Source organism: Leucoraja erinacea, chromosome 4, assembly GCF_028641065.1.
Source record: "Leucoraja erinacea ecotype New England chromosome 4, Leri_hhj_1, whole genome shotgun sequence".
NCBI classification, from domain to species: Eukaryota; Metazoa; Chordata; class Chondrichthyes; order Rajiformes; family Rajidae; genus Leucoraja; species Leucoraja erinaceus.
This window is the reverse complement of record NC_073380.1, coordinates 66,304,004-66,326,272: the sequence shown is the minus strand read 5'-3', so window position 1 is coordinate 66,326,272 and position 22,269 is coordinate 66,304,004. Positions and strand designations below refer to the sequence as shown.

General features: G+C 40.6%; 1 protein-coding gene across 2 annotated transcripts in view; it reads right to left on the bottom strand.

The window, feature by feature from the left end:
• Positions 1 to 6,763: 6,763 nt before the first annotated feature.
• The window catches only part of LOC129696519 (peptidase inhibitor 15-like), a 41,199-nt gene continuing 25,693 nt past the window's right edge, over positions 6,764 to 22,269 (bottom strand). For both annotated transcript variants that reach the window (XM_055634509.1, XM_055634508.1), the window contains 4 exons: positions 19,075 to 19,193; positions 13,968 to 14,100; positions 13,755 to 13,870; positions 6,764 to 10,826 (listed from right to left, as the gene is read on the bottom strand). In XM_055634509.1, coding sequence (XP_055490484.1) covers positions 10,691 to 10,826; positions 13,755 to 13,870; positions 13,968 to 14,100; positions 19,075 to 19,193 — 504 coding nt within the window. In that variant the 3' untranslated portion in view covers positions 6,764 to 10,690. The remainder of the gene's footprint in view (positions 10,827 to 13,754; positions 13,871 to 13,967; positions 14,101 to 19,074; positions 19,194 to 22,269) is intronic.

Below are 22,269 nucleotides of genomic sequence, written 5' to 3'. Positions count from 1 at the left end.
ATTAGACGCTGAGCTGGAAGTTCTGTTCCCACAGGACCTGCAGCAAACGGCGAAATGGTTCATCGTCTCGCAGCAGTTACATGGTTAGCCGTTTGCTGGACAGAACATCCGTCCCTTGTTGTGGGAATAGTTACAGTTCGGACACCTGTGCGGCGGCACATTGATGAAGGGTACCTCGCATAGTTTCCAGAATTACGCAGTAAGATATTGGGGTTACGCACAGTCTCAGCAGGTACAACTACCGTCAAGTACGGCTTGCGCGAAGTCAAAAGTCTGCGCTCTCATCAGAGTCTCTCACACCGCCAGGTTCAGTAGAAGCGAAGCTTTGACCTCGTCTGGGTCATTACGATGGACGATGTTGGTGTAGTGTTCATAGTCGATCTTGAAGCGCCTCCATCGTTCTCCGATGTCCGAAGATGAGCTGCGCTGGCTTGTGGCATGAGTGAGCCATGGTAATACAAATAAAAACTGATGAAACGCAAATAAAACCCAATATACGGACGCAGTGGGTCACTTCACTCTGTCTGACACCATGTAAATGATTGAGGGAACACAGGTCTAGAGTTTGTCATCTTTAATTATAACATAGAGCATAGTGGTACAGCAGGTTGTTAGTTCATCACTTGCGCTTCCAAGACCACCTAATGTAGGAAGAGGGTGTTAATATAAAGTATACAGTAAGGTGAGGGTTAATGATGCTACTCTACTCTGATTGGTTCACATGCAATAACCAATCTACAGACGTGTTTCAAAGAGTTTGTGGCCAGGGTGAGAGGGGTCAGAGATGATCTTTCCCGCTCGCTTCTTGGCCCTTGCAGTGTACAGTTCATCAATGGGGGGGAAGGTTGCAGCCAACAACCTTCTCTGCTGATTCTCTCTGACAATTTGCTGCAGCCTCCAGGTATCGTGCTTGGTGGCTGAGCCAAACCAGACCATGATGGAGAAGGTGAGAACAGGCTCTACGATGGCTGTGTAGAATTGGACCATCATTGCCTGTGGCAGGTTGTGCTTCCTCAGCTGCAGTAGGAGGTAGATCCTCTGTTGTGCCTTTTTGACTGTGGAGTCGATGGTAGCCCCCCACTTCAGGTCCTTGGAGATGATCGTACCCAGGAACTTAAAAGACTCCACAGATGTGACTGTGGTGTTGTTGATGGTGAGTGGTGTGAGGGGAGGAGGAGCTCTCCTAAAGTCTACATTCAATTCCACTGTCTTAAGAGCATTGAGCTCCAGGTCATTGCAATGGCACCAGGACATCAGCTGTGACACTTCCTGTCTGTAGGCAGATTCCTCCCCATGCTGGATCAGTCCAATCAGGCTTGTGTCGTCCGCAAACTTGAGAAGCTTGACAGAGGCGTCTGTGGAGGTGCAGTAGTTGGTGTAGAGAGAGTAGAGGAGAGGAGAGAGTGCGCAGCCTTGCGGTGCTCCTAGGCCGAGCGTTTGCAGGTCCGAGATGTGCTTTCCCAGCCTCGCACGCTGCTTCCTGTCTGTCAGGAAGTTGGTGATCCACCGACAGAGGGGTTCAGGCACAGTCAACACGGAAAGTTTGGAGTGTAGTGACTCTGGCACAATGGTAAAGACACAGAGATCACTTGCATCCCCAAGCACACATCACTAGGCTAATACAATAAAGACCTCCGATTTGGACAGTTTCACGCGGTGATTTCTTGCCACAGGTCCATCACTACAGATAAATCCAATGAATTCTCCTCATGTTAAGTGCAGCCAACTTACTTGATCTGCATAAATAATAGGCTTATGCACACATAGAATAATTTAATTTACTTTCAAAAATTGTGTGTGAACTCTTGTCCTCATTAAGGTGAGAGACTCCATTCCACTCGCGATGTCGCGGAGTGACACCTGTTTGGTGGTGAATAGTCACCCAAAGAGTCATACCTTTTTCTGGTCGCCGCTGGATTTTCAACAGGTTGAAAATTTTCGGCAACCTGCTGTGACTATGACGGGTGCCGGCAAGTCGCCGAAAAAATCGCGTAAGTGGGACAGGCCCTTTAATAATTATCTTTCTCGTTTCTTTGTAGAAGGATATATGTAGAAGAAACATATGCAATCTCTGGGGTAATTCTGACTCATACTGATATTGTGACATAACAATGTCGTCTGGAGAGATTTAATTATATGAATCAGTAAAATCATAAACTTGATTGAAATCCTTGTGCAAAGTACTTTTTTCACAATGTTAAGGGGCTGTCCCACTTGGGCGACCTAATTGGCGAGTTTAGAAGAGTTTGAAAAAATGACATGTTGAAGACCTCCTTCGACTATGTAGAAGAACTCCTTCGACCATGTTGAAGGCTAGCTTTGACTAGCTTCAGACTAACTTCAGGAAAATTGGACACCGAAAAGTGGAGCGTGAAGACGATCTCCTTCGATCTCCGACCTCCCTTCGATTATGATTATCTACGACTACCTTTGATTACCTTCGACTACCCTCGACTACCTACGACCAACATGCCGACCTACTACGACCTACTACGACTAAACCTACGAGTAAAAAAAGTATTGATTTTTTCCATGGCGACCTTTTTTTACTTGCAGGCATTTTTTAACATATTGAAAAATACGCCACAACCTAGCTGAGGCCTCAAGTACACAGGGACTACTCTCGAGCATGAAGGAGAGTTACGAAGACCTCCTATGCCCTCTTATCGACCATGCTGCAAGTATGAGGGCAAACTCGCCAGAACTCGCGGATTAGGTCGCCCAAGTGGGACAGGCCCTTTATATTAATTACAGACACATAAATATGTAACCGGTCATTGTTACACCATTTCCAATTATCTGCCAAAGACGTTTAGTTTAGTTTGGTGATACAGCATGAAAAAAGTCCTTTTGGCCCACTGAGTCCATGCCGACCAGCAATTCACCTATACACTCTGTCCTGCACACGAGGGACAATGTAGAGAAGCCAATTATCCGACAAACCTACAGGTCTTTGGAATGTGGGAGGAAACCGGGCCATCCAGAGAAAACCCACATGGTCACAGGGAGAATGTACAAACTCCGTACAGACAGCACCCGTAGTCAGGATCGAACCCAGTCTCTACTCTACTGCTGCACCAATGTACCCAAGTGTTAAATCTTTGTTATAAATGCCTTGGTCGATCAATTATAATTCACAGTAACTTACATGGTTACTGTTATGAATGCCTTTTTGCACAATGAAATCTAAAAAACGTTTCTCATAAACTTTTATTTACCACTCATGGAACACAGTTGAAATATTATTGTTGTATTATTTAAACAATCAACTTTCCATTAATATCAGCTTGTGGATTTCAAAGTGGATGACAAGTTTACAGTGGTACAATTTCAGTACAAATCTTACAAAATATTTCAAAACACAGAGTCAATAATATTACAATACGATATATAATACAATGCAATGTAAAGTGAAACAAATTTAACCAATGTATGATTTAATTGCATGGGAAGGGGCACTGATTTTTCAAACTACTTCTTTTGTTTTTCAACCAGTTAAATTTTGTTAACTAATGCTTCAGATTATAAGCACTATTTGGTTCCTTATGAAATTGTTTTCAAACTATGCCATGGAATAACTGATAAATGGTGAATTTCAACTTTGGCAATTATGTTAATAGGGAGATATCAGATTGGCTGCATGTTCTACATCTTTCACTAATTTTATTGCCAAATGCAAATTTGACCTTAGCGCACCTTTAAAGTCTAACCCTTAAATTAGAAAAAGTAATGATTTCAGAAGATTTTCTGTTTTCACTGCTACAGAAAACACGTGGCATTGTAGATTTTGATAGGATCAAACATGTGTAAATTTAAGCCAATTTTAAGCCTAGATCTTTGAAATGCATCTCAAAGTATCAATGTGTTCATTTTATATATAAATAGAGAATATTAATATTTTGCATCTTATATAAAGTTGGATGTTCTGCGAATATGGGATATCAAAAATGGTTCAGAAGAGATCTGATTCAAGAGAGGAAAATATAGAGCAGGGGCAGCCCTGCTGAAGGCTCATTCTTCCTGCCTGTAAATGAAAGATTAAAGAATCTACTTTGCCAGTCCATTTCTGGCTTGTTCTCTATTCATAATGTGTTAGACTTCCCAGCACACACCTAGGGTGAACATTACATTATTGAGAACCAAGCAGCATATTTCTGGAAAAAACTGTCAGTTTCAGGCAGGTACACTGGTTGCTTTCAATTTAGAACTGCAATTGGCATAATTGTAAAGGAAGGATTATGGGAAAGCTCCTGTTCCATTCTGATTATAAGGTTGTTTATGGTGGCCAATTAGCCTACTAAAATGTACATCTGCGGCATGTTGGAAGCAACCCAAAGTAAACGCTTGCTATCACAAGGAGAACCGGCAAACCTTGTGAGGTATTGTAGTCAAGGCTGAAACCAAATCTCTGGTGCTGAAAAGCAGCAGCTCTACTAATTGATCCAAAATGTTGACCCATTTGTGCAGTACAAGTAGGTACTAATGAGATATCAAACATTCATGAACTAATTGACCTTAGCGCACCTTTAAAGTCTAACCCTTAAATTAGAAAAACTAATGATTTCAGAAGATTTTCTGTTTTCACTGCTACAGAAAACACGCGGCATTGTAGATTTTGTTAGGATCAAACATGTGTAAATATGTGCTTGAGGAGTATAAAGAATGTAAAAATAATCTTAAGAAAGAAATTAGAAAAGCTAAAAGAAGATATGAGGTTGCTTTGGCAAGTAAGGTGAAAGTAAATCCAAAGGGTTTCTACAGCTATATTAATAGCAAAAGGATAACGAGGGATAAAATTGGTCCATTGGAGAGACAGAGTGGACAGCTATCTGCAGAGCCAAAAGAGATGGGGGAGATATTGAACATTTTTTTTTTCTTCGGTATTCACCAAGGAGAAGGATATTGAATTATGTGAGGTAAGGGAAACTAGTAGAGTAGCTATGGATACTATGAGGTTCAAAGTAAAAGAAGTACTGACACTTTTGAAAAATATAAAAGTGGATAAGTCTCCAGGTCCTGACAGGATATTCCCTAGGACATTGAGGGAAGTTAGTGTAGAAATAGCCGGGGCTATGACAGAAATATTTCAAATGTCATTAGAAACGGGAATAGTCCCCGAGGATTGGCGTACTGCGCATGTTGTTCCATTGTTTAAAAAGGGTTCTAAGAGTAAACCTAGCAATTATAGGCCTGTTAGTTTGACTTCAGTGGTGGGCAAATTAATGGAAAAGATACTTAGAGATAATATATATAAGTATCTGGATAAACAGGGTCTGATTAGGAACAGTCAACATGGATTTGTGCCTGGAAGGTCATGTTTGACTAATCTTCTTGAATTTTCTGAAGAGGTTACTAGGGAAATTGACGAGGTTAAAGCAGTGGATGTTGTCTATATGGACTTTAGTAAGGCCTTTGACAAGGTTCCTCATTGAAGGTTGGTTAAGAAGGTTCAACTGTTGGGTATAAATGCAGGAATAGCAAGATGGATTCAACAGTGGCTGAATGGGAGAAGCCAGAGGGTAATGGTGGATGGCTGTTTATCGGGTTGGAGGCAGGTGACTAGTGGGGTGCCACAGGGATCTGTGTTGGGTCCTTTGTTGTTTGTCATGTACATCAATGATCTGGATGAAGGGGTGGTAAATTGGATTAGTAAGTATGCAGATGATACCAAGATAGGGGGTGTTGTAGATAATGAAGAGGGTTTCCAAAGTCTACAGAGTGATTTAGGCCATTTGGAAAAATGGGCTGAAAGATGGCAGATGGAGTTTAATGCTGATAAATGTGAGGTGCTACACCTTGGCAGGACAAATCAAAATAGGACGTACATGGTAAATGGTAGGGAATTGAAGAATACAGTTGAACAGAGGAATCTGGGTATAACCGTGCATAGTTCCTTGAAGGTGGAATCTCATATAGATAGGGTGGTAAAGAAAGCTTTTGGTATGCTAGCCTTTATAAATCAGAGCATTGAGTATAGAAGCTGGGATGTAATGTTAAAATTGTACAAGGCATTGGTGAGACCAAATCTGGAGTATGGTGTACAATTTTGGTTGCCCAATTATAGGAAGGATGTCAACAAAATAGAGAGAGTACAGAGGAGATTTACTAGAATATTGCCTGGGTTTCAACAACTAAGTTACAGAGATAGATTGAATAAGTTAGGTCTTTATTCTCTGGAGCGCAGAAGGTGGGACCTGATAGAGGTCTTTAAAATGATGAGAGGGATAGACAGAGTTGATGTGGACAAGCTTTTCCCTTTGAGAATAGGGAAGATTCAAACAAGAGGACATGACTTCAGAATTAAGGGACAGATGTTTAGGGGTAATATGAGGGAGAACTTCTTTACGCAGAGAGTGGTGGCGGTGTGGAATGAGCTCCCAGTGGAAGTGGTGGAGGCAGGTTCATTGGTATCATTTAAAAATAAATTGGATAGGCATATGGATGAGAAGGGAATGGAGGGTTATGGTATGAGTGCAGGCAGGTGGGACTAAGGAGAAACAAATTGTTTGGCACGGACTTGTAGGGCCGAGATGGCCTGTTTCCGTGCTGTAATTGTTATATGGTTATATGGTTATTAATTACAATGGGTTTTTAGAATATTTATAATCTATGCACCAACATTTTAGAACTGTATGACTGGATCTTGCTTGAAGCAACACAAAAGGCTATTATTATTTCATTCATTCCTGCACTTAACATACAGTGAGCTTTCAAAAAAATATGAAACTAATTCGATATTTTCTCAATACTGGGCAGCTGTGAACGGCTTTGCATCTGAATGCTTCTGTCGTGGTCTGCCTTTGATCAACAAAACAGTACAGGATTCTGCAGAAGAATGGCCAACCTTCTCTTCCTAGCTTCAATGAGACTTTTAACTGCATCCAATAGTCTTTGCTCCCTATCCCATCCCCAGGTAAAACACTGCAGGAGAAGATGAAGTATTCAGAGATTTATAAATTGTAATAAAATTTAAAGCATCTTTTAATATATTACTTCCACAAGAGCTTGGTTTTGAGAAATTTAGAATTTGTGCATTTTTTAATCTCTCTGTAAGTCAAGTGCAGTGGCGAAGCCTCCTGTGCAGTTTCAAGCAAGACCAATTCATATATTTCTATACAGTTAAAAGGGATTTTTATTAAATTACCTGATAATCGGTTTTCACAGGTAACTTTCTCTCCTGCCCTGAAGGCACAGGCCATGAAATTCACCATGTTTTGGTCACTATGAGATTAAAATATATTATAGGATCAATTGCAAAAAGTGGACAGCAATTACTGGTGCCCACAGTACATGATCTGACTTCAGATTGCTTCCAATGTGAGAGACTTTACTGCGCACAGCATCACTGGTTGCGCAGCATTGATGATAACTGGTATGCATCACGCTACACATCGCTACGCTTGGGTTGTGAATACTTGAGAGCAAAGCAGTGTGGCCTTCATCTAGCAGAGCAGCCCTAACACAGTGAGAAGCCCACCTTGAACAGTTCTTTAAAAAATAGACCACACTTGGGGCAATGCAGTGGTAGAGTTGCTGCCTTACAGTACAAGAGACCCGGGTTCAATCCTGACTACTGGTACTGGCTGTACGGGGTTATTATGTACTCCCCGTGATCGTGTGAGTTTTCTCCGGGTGCTGTGTTTTCCACCCACACTCCAAAGATGTGGAGGTTTGTAGGTTAATTGGCTTTGGTAAAAATCGTAAGTTATCCCTAGTGTTGGATAGTGTTAGTGTACGAGGATCATTGGTTGGCGTGGACTCGGTGGGCCAAAGGGTTTGTTTCCATTCTGTGTCTCTAAACAAAACTAAATTAAACTAATTTTCTTAATTGTTGAGAAAAGCAATCCCTCCTCCTATGCAGCAAACACCTAGCTATTACAGTGTGTTTCAGGCATGATATTCTGCTTAACAGCTCTGGAGGAGGGCGAGGGGCCAGAGGGGACACGTCTCCCCCATGTTTTGATAGCGAATTCCGCTCTTGGGTGCGGGGTGCAACCAAACCTTTCCTTCCATGTTTTCAATTACAACCACAAACATGAGATTTACTGACAGATTCATGGCAGCTGCTTCCATGACCATCCTGACTTTTTTTACAACAGATCATCCAAAGCAGCTCATATTAAAAAAATCTTTCAAGCATTAATATTCCATAAAAATATATAGAAAATATATAGGCGTTTAATATTTTTTCAGTGATATAAAATGTCTTCATCAATTAAGAGCTATAGTGCGCCAGTTATTAAATTATTAACATTTGCTTTAATTAATGCTTTCTGCAACCAAGTTCCTTATTTCACAACTCAATTGTGCAATTTTGATATAAGTTTTTCCTTTGGAATTTCCATTGAAATTAATTTGTATATCACCAAATGGAAATCTCTGCCCTGAGCCAATATGATTGAGCAGAATAATGGATAAGAATTTTCAATGATGGCACAAGCACCTCACCTGACCTATTTAACTTTCTGGGTTCGTTTCTTTGAGGCCAGCTTTTTCTTCAGGTCAAACATCCCCAATGGAAAATCCAAGCGAGATTTGTTTCTAAAATGTAATTTTCAAATATATTCCTTGAAATATTTGAAGGAGGAATTTGGTATGGTTTGACAAATGGAGCTAAAAGGGTGCTCATTGGCATTATTTGTTGGCATTTTAATCAATCTCTAGTCTACTACGTGAGCTTAACCTAATGTTAAATAGCCGAAAATGACTGAAAAGCTTTTCAGAACCATTGCTAGTTGTATTAGAATACAGTAATCAGTTCCTTCATAAACTAAAAGTCTTTTTTTTTTAATGTTTTATCGTTTACTTGTACTTGAAGACTGAATGTTAAGAAACTCCTTGGATTAAAGCAAATAAATGAATTCAGAAAAACTCACAATGGAGAATTTGATCAGGCAAGGCAAGTGTCCATTTAATTTCAAATTCTCTGCAATAAGTGGCTGCAGCTCTAAATCTGTGTAAAAAATCGTAAAAGCTTGCATTGCACTAATTGCACTTAATATTTCACAATGTTTCAGCTATTTGTGCTGATATCGAACAAATTAAATGAAAAAGGAAACAAAGCAACCAAGGATGAAGTTCAGGCACATAACTGTAATCAGCGTTAAACTGCCTAAATGATTAAGTATTCAGGCTTTACCTGGTAAAGAGGTCACCATTTGTGATTTATTGTGCACCATTTGTAATGCCCCTGATAACTGAACAATTCAAAAGTACGTTACATTTCCTGAAAACTGCTCCATTTCTCCTCTATTTTATATTAATTATGAATGAGAGTTATCAAAGTTAATGCAAGTAGCAAAGAATAATAAGCAGATAGTGAGACAATTAAGCTACCATTCTAATATAACAAAAACAAAATACGGCAGGTGTGAAAAGTAGGAAATAAACCAGAAGATGGAACAAATTGATCTCCAACATTGACTGTGCTTCATCCTTCAAATGTGCTGTCGGACCTGTTGAGTATTTCCAGCACTCCTGCTTTTATATTAATCCAGTATTTCTGACTTTTCCTCTAAAAAATGCCCCATAGCTTTTGTTGTAAAAATACATTGCATGCCACAGAAACTGAATTTTCTGAAAGTTCTGATGATATCTCCCCTTGGAGCAAAAGGCATGAATCAATTGTTGTCTGTGGTACTAATTGTGTTAGTATGTGGCATTGAGTAGTGACTTTTGTCATGCCATAAGACGTTTTATCATGTTAAAAACACAAGAGAAATAATTTGTTATTAAGGTTAGGGGATAATGCCATCAAACCAAAGGGCCAAAATATTTATGAAATGAAATGAAATGCTGAGAATCTAATGAAGATAAGGATATGGGAGGAAGAAGAAGGGTAGATAAGTAATCAGAGGCAGTGTTGGATCGTGAGTGCAATCCTCTGTAAATGTTGCAGAAATGTAACTTGTTTTTGGCACAAGAGCCTGCTCATGTGCTACCTGAAAATACAGATGTGTTTGTGTCTGAGCTGCCTGGGGCTAAATTCCCATTGTGATGGGAAAATACACGTGATCACAAATCTGATTATTGTGATCATTAGCACCCTTAAGATTGTCCTATTTATCTTCCATATTTAATATCTTAGCTAAGTTCTTTGAAGTTATGCCTGATGTGGGTTAGCAGGGATTTTAAATAAAATGTTTAGCACCATGAGAAGCTATACTGCCTCAGCTATCCAGACCATAGCTTATTAAGTTATTAGTATTTGCTTTAATTAATGCTATCTGCAAGCAAGTTCTATAGTTCATCTAACTGATCCTCCAGTTTTAACATCAACCCAGGTGCAAACCTATACATAACCATTATGTTTAAATAATAAACTGATTTTACAAGTTGTTAACATTATATCACATCCATTCACAAAACTTTCTGAGAACTGCTTTCTATTCCCACCTGGTAAATAAAAACATAGCAATATTCTGAAGTATTATGCTGTTGTTGTTCTTCATAAATACAGTGCCTTGAGTTGATATAATACATATTGCATTTCTACGAGCTAACTCGATGGAAGTTAAAAGCAGTAAAATGATAATAGTAAATGTCTCTGGAAGATGATAAATTTAAGGCAAAGTTTTCAGTGATAATAATGGGTATATAATGTGTTCTGTGAAGTCTCTTCAGCTAATTAGGAACTCTGTTGAGGAATCCTAATATTGGCATTGCTAATTTTTTCTGGAATCTGGACAGATCACTTGAACCAGTATAAGTAGTTTGAGGTTACTCGCGGGAAGCACTGATTGTTGTTGCAGACTCCACCATAACTGGGTGGACAAGCTGAGCAGGGCCTTCCAACTTTATACGGTGCTTCTCCAATCCAGTTTCCCCTAAACAAATATTAAAACAAGCAATGAACTTGCAATAGATATTTGACAAAAGCTTATAGACAGAAAACATTACAAGGGAAATTCATTTGATACATGTTTCTGCAATGAGACCTTTACTGCTTGTCGTGCTCTTCAGAAAACTATGAGTTGATGGACCTAATGGAAATAAGAAGAGTTGGAGGAACTCAGCGGGTCAGGCAGCACCTCTGGAGAACATGGATAGGCGATGTTTCGGGTTGCGACCCTTCTTCTGAAGAAATGTCACCGATGTTCTCCGGAGATGTTGCCTGACCTACTGGGTTACTCCAGCACCATGTCTTCTTTTATTTTTGTAAACCAGCATCTGCAGTTCCTTGTTTCTATGACCTAATGGAAATATTGTGCTTAGTTGTCTGAATACACTCTAATCTGAGGAGTCAATAAGAAATAAGTGGGCAGGTCTCTGTGTTGAGAGCATCCCTTTGTAAAACTGGTTTAATATGTGTCAACAATATATTTATTTGTGTTGGCATTTCACACAACTGTCCAATTATTGACAATATACCTTTTTTGATATTGTTTGTGTGAAATTATATTAAAGCATTTTCATACACCTTTATATAAGAACCTCTGGTCTTCAAATTATTTTCCCAATTGACAGTTACCTTGATAAAAAGTTGTGCAACTATTTTCCAGGACCTGATCAATTATGTAAAATGGGCTGACTCAATTTATGAGTAAAGAAAAACAACATTTAATTCACGAGTCTGGTCCTCAGCATTCTTATTCAATGAGGCAACCAAAGTGCTAATTTCACAGAAAATTAACCAGTAGCATTGTAATTTGTAACTAATAGAAGCCCTTTAATGCAGTGCACACGTGGAATTTACATAAACCATGTACCAATTTAATTATAAAAGCTGGCCATTGATTACTTCTCTCTTTATTTTCCTACTTCAACTTCACCATGATTTGATGAGTGGTTAGCATCTCTTCAAGCTTGTACTGATTAAAGCCAATAAGCTCTTACTAAGGCAGAGATGGTGAGAAGTCACACGGATCCCGTGTGTTTGATAGCCAAAGCTGAACAGTGAAAACAGGCACACAGATTTTCAATTGGAACTCTCGAGGAGTTAATAATGACTGGGAGATGGAAGAGGTAGGCACACATCGAAACACCAGCAGTAAGAAAAAACTTTCACAGTCAATACCAAGAAGCCAAGGCTCAGTGGTCTCACTGCAAGACAGTCAATGACTTCACATTTGGTCAGATCAATTAAAATACTATAAACTTACCTACGACTCAATGTACTATGAATTATCCACCAACAAGACTGAGCAATTAGAAGTCTTGCCTCCCATTCCTTTTCCCAACATACCCTCACGTGCTTACCCATACTTGCAGACTCCATAATGCCAGAGTGTTGCAAAATGTGGTGTAATGTGGGTGGTGCAGAGCAAGCTGAATAAATTATTTATTGTCCACCAAAGCCACATTCCTTGCCATGACACAAAATACTGGAGTAACGCAGCGAGAATATGGATAAATGACATTTTGGTTTGGGTCCCTTCTTCAGTTTGAACAAGGGTCCCGAGCCTAAATGTTGCCTTCCCATGTTCTCCAGAGATGCTGCCTGGCTGACCCGCTGAGTTACTACAGCACTTTGTGTCTTTTTTGTAAAACACCATCTGCAGTTCATTGTGTCTGCATCTTCCTTGCTTTGATATGGTGGTTTTGTCAAAGCGACCATATTTTATGTGTTTCTAAATATTCCTATAAGTGAAGTCATAGAATGATACAGTGTGGAAACAGGCTCTTCAGCCCAACTTGCCCACAACGGTCAACATGTCCCAACTACAATAGTCCCACCTGCCAGCATTTGGTCCATATCCCTCCAATCCTGTCCTATCCATGTACCCGTCTAACTGCTTCTTAAATGTTGGGATAGTTCTGCCTCAACTACTTCCTCTGGCAGCTAGTTCCTTACACCCACCACCCTTTGTGTGAATGTTATGTTTTGTTTATAAATATCTTATAGTTTCCTACTTACCATTAGTAATAATAGATTTTTGTTCTGGATATTTAATTATTTTTATTTAACTTTCCCATCGTAGGTGCTTCAACACATATATCCAGAGCAATAGTTCAGACTTCCAGTTGTTTATTTATTTCAATACTGAAAAGCTGTATTTTCAAGAGAGAGCTAGATAGGGATCTTAAAGATAGGGGAGTCAAGTGATATGGGGAGAAGGCAGGAACGGGGTACTAATTGGGGATGATCAGCCATGATCACATTGAATAGTAGCGCTGGCTCGAAGGGCCGAATGGCCCACTCCTGCACCTATTGTCTATTGTCAACCCAATTTGCTATCTAATATCAAATGAAGCATACAAGTCTGTAAAATCATGAAAGAAATAGATATGATGAATTTTACACAGGAATCAAGAGCCAGAGCATATAGGTTTAAGGTGAGAACAGAAAGATGTAATAGGAACCTAAGGGGCAACTTTTTCACTCAGAGGATGATGGGTACATGGAATGAGCTGCCAGAGGAGGTAGTTGAACAGATACCATAACAGCATTTAAAAGACACCTAGATAGGAAACGTTTAAAGGGATAGGGAACACATTTGGACCAATAGGACTGACTTAATGGGACATCTTGGTCAGCATGGATTATTTGGTTCAAATGACCTGTCTCCATGCTGTTTGACTTTATAACTTTGTCTACGTAGTATTATCATTTAGTGTAGGAAGAAACAGCAGATGCTGGTTTAAACCGAAAAGTCACAAAAAGCTAGAGTAACTCAGCAGGACAGGCAGCATCTCTAGAGTCTGAAGAAAGGTCTCGACCCATTCCTTCTCTACAGAGATGCTTCTTGTCCCATTATCATTTAGTGGCTGGATTAAAAATAATGCAATTAATGAAGGTGAATCTGAGCACTTACTTTGGAGAATAGTTGCACACAAGGTAAACAGCATTCCGCCATCTAGCTCCCCAGACATTCATGTGGTTGCAGGTATGGATTGCACATCCTATTTTGTTGGATGTTGCCCAAACCATCTGAAACAATGAAAGTATCGTTATCAATTATTATGGCATATTGTTTTATAAAATATTGTAATGCAAATGTCAGACAAAATATCACAATCATCTTTACCTGAGTGTAGTGAGTGCACACTGGTCCATAACATCTCATGGGACATCTGGGATTACATTCTTGAGGATATGGAAAACGGTAATCTTTCACTTCATCATACCAAGGTTTCACTAGTTGTAGAATATTCCGATAGCTGTTCAGGGTAAAATATTTTTTTAAACTAGTAGCTGTCTGCTAATAAGACTAAAGCAAGAACGAAAAGCTTACATTCATATGTTGATTTTCTCATCCACCAAACCACTTCATAGCCTATTATGTAAAAATTGTTGCTTTACACCACAGTGCCTTCTGCTTAATCAATCAAGTAGATAAACAATGGTTTGGTAGTGTTGTTGAAAGAGGAATGTAAATCAGGAATCCAAATAAAATCCTAACCTCTTCAGATGGGTTCATGTGATCTTTAATAGCCATAAGTTAAAACAAAGAATTGTGTTTTAACATTTTTCAACAGAAATGTTCTAATTCTGATTACTCAGCTCTCAATATATTGCACTGGAGTATCAATGCTAATTCGCAAGTGAGGTTTGAATTGTAACATTGTGAGCAAGGGATCATATCAAAATTACAAAAAAAAAAATGCATGGACACCATTTATTGTAAATATTAATTTAACCCAAAATCAACTCCACCACCTTGCTTTGTTTATTAGCCTGCTCTCCTTGCACAATGGAACATAATGGAATGTGAGCTATGTTCCATTCCCAATGTAAATAGAGTATACTTATAGAGTGAATTTATTGGTACATTTTCCTGTGGAAATGCTTGTACGATGCAGCCTAAATCCATTACAGAAAATAGATCTGCTTCATCTTATTCCTGAATGCTGACATGGATAGAGAAGTGGTTGGCAGACAGGAAACAAAGAGTAGGGATCAACGGGTCCCTTTCAGAATGGCAGGCAGTGACTAGTGGGGTACCGCAAGGCTCGGTGCTGGGACCTCAGCTATTTACAATATACATCAATGATTTGGATGAAGGAATTCAAAGTAACATTAGCAGATTTGCAGATGACACAAAGCTGGGTGGCAGTGTGAACTGTCAGGAGGATGCTATGAGAATGCAGGGTGACTTGGACAGGTTGGGGGAGTGGGCAGATGCATGGCAGATGAAGTTTAATGCGGATAAATGTGAGGTTATCCACTTTGGCAGCAAAAACGGGATGGCAGATTACTATCTAAATGGCGTCGTTGGGAAAAGGGGAATTACAATGGGATCTGGGGGTCCTTGTGCATCAGTCTATGAAAGTAAGCATGCAGGTACAGCAGGCAGTGAAGAAAGCGAATGGCATGCTGACCTTTATAACACGAGGAATCGAATATAGGAGCAAAGAGGTCCTTCTGCAGTTGTACAGAGCCCTAGTGAGATCACACCCGGAGTATTGTGTGCAGTTTTGGTCCCCTAATTTGAGGAAGGACACTCTTGCTATTGAGAGAGTGCAGCGTAGGTTTACAAGGTTAATTCCCGGGATGGCAGGACTGTCATATGCTGAGAGAATGGAGCAGCTGGGCTTGTACACTCTGGAGTTTAGAAGGATGAAACTTCATCAGGAAACAGGATGAAACGCAGGTGGGTGTTGTGTACAGGCCACCTCACAGTAGTAGTGAAGTTGGAGATGGTATCAAACAGGAAATTAGAAATGCGTGCGACAAAGGCAAAACAGTTATAATGGGTGACTTCAATCTACATATAGATTGGGTGAAACAAATTGGCGGGTGCTGAGGAAGAGGATTTCTTGGAATGTGTGCGGGATAGTTGTCTAAATCAACATGTAGAGGAACCAACGAGAGAGCAGGCTATTTTAGACTGGGTATTGAGTAATGAGGAAGGGTTAGTTAGCAGTCTTGTTGTACGTGCCCCCTTGGGCAAGAGTGACCATAATATGGTTGAGTTCTTCGGATGGACAGTGACATTGTTAATTCAGGAACAATGGTTCTGAACTTAAAGAAAGGTAACTTTGAGGATATGAAACGTGAATTGGCCAAGATTGACTGGCAATTAATTCTAAAAGGGTTGACGGTGGATATGCAATGGAAGACATTTAAAGACTGCATGGATGAACTACAAAAATTGTTCATCCCAGTTTGGCAAAAGATAAATCAGGGAAGGTAGTGCATCTGTGGATAACAAGGGAAATCAGGGACAATATCAAAGCGAAGGATGATGCGTACAAATTAGCCAGAAAAAGCAGCATACCAGAGGACTGGGAGAAATTCAGAGACCAGCAGAGGGGGACAAAGGGCTTAATTAGGAAAGGAAAAATAGATTATGAAAGAAAACTGGCAGGGAACATAAAAACTGACTGTAAAAGTTTTTATAGATATGTGAAAAGAAAGAGATTAGTTAAAACAAATGTAGGTCCCTTGCAGTCAGAAACAGGCGAGTTGATCAAGGGGAACAAGGATATGGCGGACCAATTGAATAACTACTTTGGTTCCGTCTTCACTAAGGAAGACATAAATAATCTGCCAGAAATAGCAGGGGACCGCGGGTCAAAGGAGTTGGAGGAATTGAGTGAAATCCAGGTTAGTCGGGAAGTGGTGTTGGGTAAATTGAATGGATTAAAGGCCGATAAATCCCCAGGGCCAGATAGGCTGCATCCCAGAGTACTTAAGGAAGTAGCTCCAGAAATAGTGGATGCATTAGTAATAAACTTTCAAAACTCTTTAGGTTCTGGAGAAGTTCCTGAGGATTGGCGGGTAGCAAATGTAACCCCACTTTTTAAGAAGGGAGAGAGAGAGAAAACGGGGAATTACAGACCAGTTAGTCTAACATCGGTAGTGGGGAAACTGCTAGAGTCAGTTATTAAAGATGGGATAGCAGCACATTTGGAAAGTGGTGAAATCATTAGACAAAGTCAGCATGGATTTACGAAAGGTAAATCATGTCTGACGAATCTTATAGAATTTTTCGAGAATGTAAATAGTTGCATGGATAGGGGAGAACCAGTATCTAGACTTCCAGAAGGCTTTCGACAAGGTCCCACATAAGAGATTAGTATGCAAACATAAAGCACATGGCTTTGGGGGTTCAGTATTGATGTGGATAGAGAACTGGCTGGCAAATAGGAAGCAAAGAGTAGGAGTAAACGGGTCCTATTCACAATGGCGGGCAGTGACTAGTGGGGTACCACAAGGCTCAGTGCTGGGACCCCAGCTATTTACTATATATATTAATGATCTGGATGAGGGAATTGAAGGCAATATCTCCAAGTTTGCGGATGACACTAAGCTGGGGGGGCAGTGTTAGCTGTGAGGAGGATGCTAGGAGACTGCAAGGTGACTTGGATAGGCTGGGTGAGTGGGCAAATGTTTGGCAGATGCAGTATAATGTGGATAAATGTGAGGTTATCCATTTTGGTGGCAAAAACAGGAAAGCAGACTATTATCTAAATGGTGGCCGATTAGGAAAAGGGGAGATGCAGCGAGACCTGGGTGTCATGGTACACCAGTCATTGAAAGTAGGCATGCAGGTGCAGCAGGCAGTGAAGAAAGCGAATGGTATGTTAGTTTTCATAGCAAAAGGATTTGAGTATAGGAGCAGGGAGGTTCTACTGCAGTTGTACAGGGTCTTGGTGAGACCACACCTGGAGTATTGCGTACAGTTTTTGGCTCCAGATCTGAGGAAGGACATTATTGCCATAGAGTGAGTGCAGAGAAGGTTCACCAGACTTTCCTGGGATGTCAGGACTGTCTTATGAAGAAAGACTGGATAGACTTGGTTTGTACTCTCTAGAATTTAGGAGATTGAGAGGGGATCTTATAGAAACTTACAAAATTCTTAAGGGGTTGGACAGGCTAGATGCAGGAAGATTGCTCCCGATGTTGGGGAAGTCCAGGACAAGGGGTCACAGCTTAAGGATAAGGGGGAAATCCTTTAAAACCGAGATGAGAAGAACTTTTTTCACACAGAGAGTGGTGAATCTCTGGAACTCTCTGCCACAGAGGGTAGTTGAGGCCAGTTCATTGGCTATATTTAAGTGGGAGTTAGATGTGGCCCTTGTGGCCAAGGGGATCAGAGGGTATGGAGAGAAGACAGGTATGGGATACCGAGTTGGATGATCAGCCATGATCATATTGAATGGCGGTGCAGGCTCGAAGGGCCGAATGGCCTACTCCTGCACCTAATTTCTATGTTTCTATGTTTCTATGAGAGCGGATCTCATTGAAACATATAAGATTGTTAAGGGCTTGGACACACTAGAGGCAGGAAACATGTTCCCAATGTTGCGAGAGTCCAAAGTCAGGGGCCAAATTTTAAGAATAATGAGTAAGCCATTTAGAACGGAGATGATGAAACACTATTTCTCACAGAGAGTGGTGAGTATGTGGAATTCTCTGCATCAGAGGGCGGTGGAGGCAGGTTCTCTGGATGCTTTCAAGAGAGAGCTGGATAGGGCTCTTAAAAATAGCGGAGTCAGGGGATACGGGGAGAAGGCAGGAACGTGGTGCTGATTGGGGATGATCAGCCATGATCACATTGAATGGTGGTGCTGGCTCGGGGGGCCAAATGGCCTACTCCTGCACCTATTGTCTATTGTCTATTGAATGTTTTTCATTTTGTGGAAAAAGTGACCTCACTGTATGTTGACGTTAGCAGTAAAAAATAAATGATTTAGCACCAGGATGTCACAATCCGTTGGATGCCAAGATTTTTGAGGGGAAGCTAAGGCTTAGTTCTTGCTAATGCATGAATACATGGATATTTTCTCTTCCCCTCGTGCATCTGATATTTCCTGGCATACAACGTAACATGCATAATCCACTTTATTGAACCTCATCCTGTGATCATTCCGCAAGTAAGATTCTACACGGTCAAGAAAATCCCAAATCAAGTCAAACCCTGCCATCAGATAGCATGCACATTCATCAATTTCTGCAATCCCAAATGATTCTTCTCTTTTCTAACAGTGAGAGATTAAGATCAATTGTGGATCGACCAGTACCTGCTTGGCCGAGATCAATAAATGCAGCACTAAATGGAAATGGGAAAAGGAACCTTCCCGGTTGATACGACTCAAAATATTGAAGGAATCAAGTGAATTTGCACAAAAAAAGTAATATATATTTCTGTTCATATTCCAGAAAAAAACAATTTTTAAGACATTCACCGTCCAGAGCGAACTGAGAGATTTTGCCCAAGAAATCTCAGTAAATATTTTGGTCCGTGGTCCCATATACACGTGGCAGCCCAAGACTCTGCAAACTTTGCCAGATTTTCATCCCAGACCTATATTAACATGAAAAAAAAAATCACTTTGTATTATAACCAATAAATTAAGATACTCATAATTTTCCAACAATTACACAATATATAAGCACCTATGGATGACGCAACTTCATGTTTAATATTTCATTTTCCATCTAAATTTCATGAATTATCCAGTTCTTGTGACTTACATTTATAAACCTTTAAATAATGCAAGATTTTTGCTATTTTGATTATCACATTTTTTTTTTTGGTTTTGCTACTGGTTCAGCCAGTTCCACCTCAAACTTTTATATGAATTGTAAGGGTGGTGTAAAGGGAGTCAAACAGAGATTTCAAAAGATCATTGGAGAAAGTGGAGGAATGAGCAAGGAAATGTGTGAAGGGATTATTTTACAAAGATCTGCAGAGTCTCAAGTGGCCTCCTCTGTATTGAAAATTCTATGATAATGGCCAAAGAAATTATCCCACCTATAGGTAACTTGCAGATTATATAAAACACTACATTACCAGATTGATTAATTTAGTGTAGAGATATACCATGGAAACCGACCCTTCAGCCCACCGAGCGATCCCGTACACTAGCACTATCCTACACACTACAGACAATTTACAATTTTACTGAAGCCAATTAACCTGTATGTTTTTGGGGTGTGGGAGGAAACCGGAGCGCACGGAGAAAATGCAGGTAGTCACAGGGAGAATGTACGAACTCCATGCAATCAGCACCCAGACAGGATCAAAACTGGGTCTCTGGAACTGTAAGGCAGCAATTCTATCAGTGCACTGCTGTGCCAACCTCATTGATGCATGGGTCATGTATTCTGAACATCTATGTAATCTTATCCCATTTTTTATTATTTGTGCTTAATAGCAGTATTGGCGTGTGGTAGCAATAAATGATACTCTGATGAACATCTCTTTTCTAATTTATCACTTGGCTCTTACCATTGGTTGATCTTGATTCCTGTAACAACATGACTTAGTGTTGTAACATTGTTTCAACACATGCCAGTCAAATTGCCTTCTGAGAAATACATCACTGACAATTATTCTCTCACTAGTGAAATTTCCAGTGACCAGGAGGCTTATAAACTGTATGTATTATCCTTGAAGTTTAATCAATGAATTTTCGGTTACACCCCTCAATGAAATTATTATCCTCAAAGCACTCGCCTGGAAAACCTCGAGCTGGATCAACCGTCAGTGATGAAACCGCGAGCTGGATTGACCGACCGCACACATACACACATCTCAAAGGCAGGTGCCAGGGAAAGCAGGGTAGTGCTGTCTGAAATTCACACCCGCGATGAACAGGAAGGTAAAAGACGGCTGCACAGTGTACGGTGAGTCCTTTAGAGAGTGCAGGGGGGGGGGAGAGGGGGAGAGAAGTGGAGAGAAGGGGAGCGATGGGGAGAGGAGGGGAGAGAAGGAGTGGAGACACTTCTAAGAAGCCAGACAACTTATAATAAAGTTTAGCGGGCATTTTCCTTGGTTATGAAAACTCCAATGAGCCAATTAAAATGCCCAGTCAGCGAAGGAGATTGCCTACGGCTGCCCTCAACTGCCCATAACGACATAGCGACCCCACTCCACTGCACTACGAGTTCAAAAGAACCATGCCGACCAATTTTTACTTACGGAAAATGTTTCAACATGCTGAAAAAACATTCTTGACCAAACTGAGGCCACGAGTATGCAGGAATTTCCCTCGAGCATGAAGGAGAGTTCCAGTGATGTCATAGGACCACCTTGGAGCACGTGTCGACCATGCTGCGAGTTTGAGTCGAGGGCAAACTCTTCTAAACTCGCAGATTAGGTCGCCGCAGTGGGACAGCCCCTTAATGATGTAACCAATTGACTGGACAGCAAGAAAAAACAGTTTGGTTGATTGAAAAGTAACTGGCTGGAAAATAAAGAGATGTAAAGAAGATGGATCCAAGGAAGTAGAGGAAAAGTTTAATTGCAAAGATGGCTACGAAGGCGACTCTGATGTCCAACAGATATCCATGACACCAGCAGTCTGGGCTATATTACAGTTCTAAGCTTCCACTGCAGTATGCCATATGTTGGAGGCTTCTAGTATGCAGAATTGTAGGTTGCATTATGGAGGCTCCCATGTTAACCCTTTACGAGCAATCATGATGCACTCTTGGCTTTATGGAACCTGGCTTATAAACATCAACAAAAACTGAAAATGTTGGAAAACTGAGCAGGTCAGGCAGGATCTAGGAAAGCAAATGGTTCAATGTTTCAGTTAATGTGATCCATAGGTCCGAAGAAGTGTCAGACCCAAAACGGGTTGTTTGTGTTTCCATAGATGCTGCCTAACCTGCTCAGTTTTACCAGCATTTGCAGATTTTTGTATTTACTGGCATATAGACTGCCCTTTCTCTTTGTGCTCGATACACTTCCTTAACTAAGAATCTTGCTCCTGGACTAATCTCGGTCTCTGGCTGACAACCCAGTGTAAAATGAAATGACGATGTTTCTTCATTCTGTTTTCCCTTGGTCTTCCAGCATGTTAACCATATAACCATATAACAATTACAGCACGGAAACAGGCCATCTCGGCCCTACAAGTCCATGCCGAACAAATGTTGTTCAGGATGAAATTCTTAGCAAAAAAGCTGAAGGATGGGGTTGAAGTGAAGCAAGCAGAGTTGGGGGGATTGTGGTCAGGCATGTGAGAGGGTGAGATGTGACAGGCAGCAAAACATAAGATGTGTGTTTACACCATCTCATTGAAGAAAACATGGGTTGTGAGGAACGAAGGATGTTTAGGTAGAAGAGGCACCACTGTCTTTAATAGATTCACACAGGCAACCAGCCATAGACTCCAGTTGTGGATGTGATGTACTCTCTCTATCAGTCTGAATCAGCCTGAAGAAGGGTCCCAATCCGATACATGCATTCCCTTCACAGCTGTTGTCGAATTATTCCAGCAGTTTTTGTTTTACTCTATCTGTAGCCATCCCTGCCCATACCATTTGCTGCTGCTGGCTCCAATTATGCCCCGCGTTCTCCTCCAAGAGAAGGGAAAGTGCGATTGTGAGGATAACATAACATGTTTAGTTAAAGGAAACAGTCTGATCAC